The sequence below is a fragment of the Trachurus japonicus genome, chromosome 4 (genome assembly GCF_045865225.1).
Source record: "Trachurus japonicus isolate A0001 chromosome 4, Traja_1.0".
Classification (NCBI taxonomy): Eukaryota; Metazoa; Chordata; class Actinopteri; order Carangiformes; family Carangidae; genus Trachurus; species Trachurus japonicus.
In genome coordinates, this window is record NC_140910.1 from 20,087,291 (window position 1) to 20,092,714 (window position 5,424).

General features: G+C 40.6%; 1 protein-coding gene across 1 annotated transcript; it reads right to left on the reverse strand.

The window, feature by feature from the left end:
* Positions 1–585: 585 nt before the first annotated feature.
* nppc (natriuretic peptide C) lies at positions 586–3,997 on the reverse strand. Its single transcript, XM_085774598.1, has 3 exons — positions 3,749–3,997; positions 2,426–2,719; positions 586–1,127 (listed from the first exon to the last, which is right to left on the reverse strand). The coding sequence occupies exons 1-2, from the start codon at positions 3,839–3,841 to the stop codon at positions 2,447–2,449; spliced, it is 366 nt and encodes a 121-aa protein (XP_085630724.1). The 5' UTR covers positions 3,842–3,997; the 3' UTR covers positions 586–1,127; positions 2,426–2,446.
* Positions 3,998–5,424: the final 1,427 nt, after the last annotated feature.

The window sequence follows — 5,424 nt, forward strand, 5'->3', positions numbered from 1 at the left end:
CACCATGAACATGCCTGTTTTTGAAACCCAGTGACTTCCTTACTATTAGAGGATTAAGCTTTGTCATATATTACTCTCAGTCGAAATCAGTCAAGGCCATAGTGTGTCAAAAATATGTTTTCCTTGTATTAATCATTGGCAAATACCTCAGTAAGTGATTTATTGTAAGTGGCTTGATATTTTGTACGGTACCTCATGTCGATTAAAGAAGCTTAAAAATAAAAGTGCCACCTAATAAGGGTATGATGCCATTTATACAACTCCCTCCAGGTCCAGGTTGAAAAAATGAACTATCCAACTTCGGGGTTATCCATCATAATTAAGTCAGAGTGTAATATATGAACACTCCTATTACGTATGGTAGATGCCATTTCTCAGTTTGGAGATTTTACTGTTAAATGGTGTGAAAACAACTGCATTGGAATGAATTGCAGTCAAGTTAAAAGCATCACAGCGTGTTGTTACAACCCAACACTCTGTTTAAGATACTGTTTTTCTTTCCCCCACCTGGTAAGCATGCAGAAAATGACCAATGGCTGAAATGAACCAGCTTTGTTGAAACATAAAACCCAGAGAAGATGCATATAAGTGCACATGGAATGTTCTTTTTATCATTTTTGAAAACATTTACAACTATTTGAGACAAAAGGAAAAAAAAAAGGTTACAAACAGAATTGACCTGCAGTTTGCGTCCATTTTCAAAATGTTACATAAATAAAACTCATATTTATAAATATCTCTTTTTTTATAAACATATAAATAGTTTTTTTTAAAACATAAATACATTTATGCAGGGGAAGATGAAGTACATGAATGTACAGCAGCAGCAACAATATACAGCTTTGCAGTTTGTAGTTTTTACACCTTTGCCTGCCATCTTATCGTATGCATCTGTATTTGTATCTGTTGACCATTTTGTATGGTATACATATATGTATATATACCTGCATATTTATTATGTATATATTTATATGAGGGTTTTGTAGCATTGTCGTCCCAGTCTTTGTTTATGCTGGTCGTGGTGCCTTTCGTACCGAAAATCTGTCACTTGCTGAGTTTGTCTTCTTTTTCCCCCTCAGTTTAGAACAAACTGAACCTTCTGGTGTCCAAACCTATCGTCCAGAGATCTAGAGAGAAAGAGAAGAGGAAAAAAAGGAGGCGTAAGGTTAGACTGAGCTTTCAGAGAAAACATAACAATTCTCTCATCCAGCAGCTTTATTCTCATGCTCTTCAGATAATTCTGGGAATCTCCACATTTACTTTATGTTAACCATTTCACCACTGACAGACGCACGTCCAACACGGACAGTCACACTTCTGACACACATACTCGTTAAAGTTAGTCACAAGATCACCCCCCACCCCCATCAGGAACTCATAGCCTGCTGCAACCACAAAAAGGCCTCAGGACTAATTGTGCGCCACCTAGCTTCCTCATTACTTCACTCACAGCCACAGGCCCCTTTGTTGTTTTTGTCAAAATCACTTAAGTAGAGAGAATGGGTTTCCCAGAAAGGTTCCCGCCACCACAGGGTGCTGTGTTTTCAAGTGTGTATAAATGCGTGTGGGTCTGCATCACCACTTCCTTCCTCCGTCTCTCTCCCTGTCCTCTTTTATCTTAAACTTGATATATCTCCTCCCGTTTTTTTCTAGATGAAGCAGATGGGACCATTCATAATGATGCGCATAATTACAAGAGTTGACTTCCTAAAAGCCCTTTGTACTGTTTCCCATACATCAGTTTACGTCAGTCTAAGTGAGCTTTTCTAATGTCTTAAGGGAGTTCTTGTCCGAGAAAGACACTGCTGAACCCCTCCATGCGTCTTAACATGATCTCAAGTATCAAGTATTCTGCTTGTGAGGAGCTGTGTGTCCGATGTGTTGTACTTCATGTGATTCCTTCCATCAAGCTGACCTTTGATGCAGACTGAATGAACCACCTGACAGTCACCACTGTCCACTTGCTGTACTGTATATTGATGCCATTAAGAGCTGATTAGTCTAAACTGGCCTAAGTGTGGATGTCACAAGTCACAGTGTCCCAAGATGACATCTCAAAAAACTGTAATCAGACTTGAACATCTTTCTTTCTTGCTTGTTTTCTTTCTCTTTCCCTTCTTCCTTGTGTAGACCCTTGATATCACAGAAAACAGCTTCACTGTTTCTTCCCTTTCGTTTCCTGTCACTTTCTATTCTATTCTATTTTCTTCATCTTCCCCTTTTATTCAGACTACCATCCATTCATTCTTTCCTCCACCCTACCACTTTTTTTTTACTCCTCCTTCCCACCTTCCTTCCATTCCTTCATCCATTACTTCACATTCTCCTTCCCTTTACACCACACTGCTTCTGTCTGTTTATCAATGTGTGAAGTTGTCCAGCCTATCAAAGGCTGAAGTGGTGAATATAGTATAAGTCCACTCACCATCACAGCGCTGCTCCAGCCTTAGCAGCCCATGCCGCTGATGGTTCCTATCCTGTCCATCTTGTGTCCGAAGCAGCCACTCCGCGACGTGGACCCCCCTTTCTTGTTTCCCGATTTGTGCCTCCTCGGTGCGGGTTGGTCGTTAAGGAGACGAGCCCACATCCCTCTGGCGCGGGTGTCCATGCGTAAATCTCTCAGTAACCGTATCCGAGAGCGCACAGCATCTAGCCGCCGCTCCCTCTCCTCCGACTCCAGAAACTCCGCCAGCTCCTCGCCCAGCAAACTTCTAAGAGACTGGAAAAGAGATAAAAAACGATGTCTCCCTGAGGCAAGTGCGTTGTGCAAAAAAAAAAAAGAGATATGCTTTTGATAAGATGAGAATACATGCTCTGTGCTTGTTTGAGCAGAACAATGACGTTTGATTTAGATAAACCCTCAGCTTGGTGCGTAATTAAGCACTTCCAACCACACGTGCATTGGCAAAGAGGGAAAACATTATTTATTTGGCAGGTTTTTTCGCACAGTTTTATAACTGAGATGGGCAAGTGGTTCTGTCATTACTCAAACCTCAAAGAAAACCCTTTATAAATCAAAAACTTTCTTTCTTTTTTTAATGTAGTAACAGAACAGTTCTCCATTGTCCTCAGTCAAGAGTCATATAAGACAGGTGCCTGGAGCTGGCTTCTGTGGTCTGAACACTTAAAGTTGTAATTATTTCTTGCCATGTGAGTTAATAACTAAAACTCTTATTCAAAATACTTGTTCTGTGTTATTCGGTTGTTTCCAGTAGCTAATTACGCACAACACGTTGAGCTTGGTGTGGTTTATTAGCGGCAAAGATTCGTTTAAATCAAATCTGAATTGAATTGCTTCATACTGGGAAAAGTCGTCCCATATATTGCTTAGTGACTTTATTGAAATTAAATGTTTTCAATCTAAAGGATTTGATTTCTTTTTTTCCCTTTGGAGTTTTTGGCACATTGCTTAAAAGTGCGCTAAATGAGCAAAACTGAGAATTGATGCTGGAGAACAGAAAACGACTGAGGTGGTGATGGTGTCAATCGGGGTTAGACATTACTAAAACATGCTGTCTCTAAGAAGTTAAGTGCTAGAAAAAAATGCTTAAAGTTTTAGATTGAGAGAGTGGAAAAATGTGCCTTCGTTGAATTGCTAGGCATGACTGAAGTTATGAAATATGATGCGTAAAACAAACAGTCTTGGGCGCCTGAACCACAGAACAGCTGTTCATTCAGCATTCAGCTCCCATCATGCAGCTAAACCTCAGTTCTCAGTGTTGAGAATAAATAAAGAACTTCTTCTTACCTTCTGCTGTGCCTGAGATAAAGGTTTTGCCCCCATCCTTACAGAAAGCAGGGTGACCATAAGTCCACAGGCTACCAAGTACGACAAGTTCATTTTGAGTCTTGTTTTTTTTTTTTCTCTGTTAAAGGAGATTCCTTTACGCTCAAGTTCAGAAAGAGGGACGGTAACAGCAGCCAGTCAGCTGTTAAACATAAGAGGCTTCAGTCCGTCCTTTACTCCAATGCTCCTCAAGTGCTCCTCTAACTCTGTGTATTAGTCCTCACCGCTTTATAGCCAACCCATGGTGATGTCATGACAACCTGCGTAATGGTCCTCCTTCTCGCCAAATGCCTGTTTTCTCTACCTGCCTCTGAGCGCGTCACGCCGGGGATTAATTAAATGATACAAGCTCGGTCATCGGGGGCTGTGGGGAAGAAACAAGATAGGCTAGGAGCTATCGAAAGGCACTTTTTCTTTTTTCTCCTTTTTTAAACTTTTGTACCTCTGGCTGAGAAACAGAAGCTGAAATTAAAGGTGGTTTCAAAGGCTGAGGGTTATAAGAGCTGAAGAGCGACTTTGACACATGAAAGACTCCGAAGATGCCAGCAGCCTGCGAAACATCTTAACAAGTCATATATTGTACTGTGCGAGTGAGGCTGACACATTTCGACTACTTGATTGAACTACTGAACATTTCATTTGATTCCACCGGAATCAAACAATCAAACTCACTTTTGGAGAAGTTCCTCTGATCAAGTGGATTCTCAGTCTAAATCCTGTCTCAGTCGATCTTAAACGAGTGACCTTGCAGAATTAAACGGATAAGTCTGCTATCTTAAAAGTGATAAATTAATGTGTGACGTTTTAACGAGTGACGGATTGATGAATATGATTTTTTTTCTTTCTTTTTTTGCGGTTCGCTCCGAATAAATAGGGGTGTCAACGTGTCCTGTATCAGATTGACGCATCTGTGCGCAACAATTACTGGAAAACTGGGTTGTTGGATGTGTCACCATTGGTAGCCTACATTCATAATGAAATAGATCTGGTTTGGATCATACGAAAGAAATGACAGCTTCAACACAACACAAATGTGTGATATTTCAGTTTTGTGGATTTTGGAGGTCTGCATCCTGTGGTTGTTGTTGGGTTTGTTTGTTTTTTTGGGGGGGGGGGGTTACTGCAGTGAGACCTGTCGCTGTTGCACCAGGTCGTCAGCCATGGCAGCGTTATGATGAGGTTGTATGTGCCTCCATACAGACAGCCACCTGCTCACACACAAGGGCTGATTGACATGTTGGTGGTTAGGACCCTTGTTATATTAGTGCCACAGCTTCTATACCCTATGCCTATAACAATTACTCCAATGTCAGTCCAAAATACAATTTTCTAAAGTGTTTACATCACAATGAAGGTCCAGAACATAAGAGAGCACTTTGAAGCCTGCTGAAATAAAAAGAGAGAACTATTAATGGAAGATTATTGTTTCAGAAGGTTGAAGCCGCCTTATGCCACAGTTTATTATTTTATGTTTAATGAAGCTTTTAAGAAAATACCATGTGGTGCCAAAGAGGTCCAACACAGAAGAAGCTATACACTAAGTACAACCCTAAAGACTCATCTTCTGATACAGCATAATTCTGATGCTTACCTCAGTGTGTTCAAATAAGGCACAAGTATAATACCACATCCAATAT

Bases quoted from the DNA above. Each gene is read 5' to 3' on its own strand.
- nppc (XM_085774598.1), bottom strand. From the start codon at position 3,841: ATGAACTTGTCGTACTTGGTAGCCTGTGGACTTATGGTCACCCTGCTT. The intron at 2,720-3,748 runs GTAAGAAGAAGT...TCTCTTTTCCAG, and splicing joins TATCTCAGGCACAGCAGAAG to TCTCTTAGAAGTTTGCTGGG.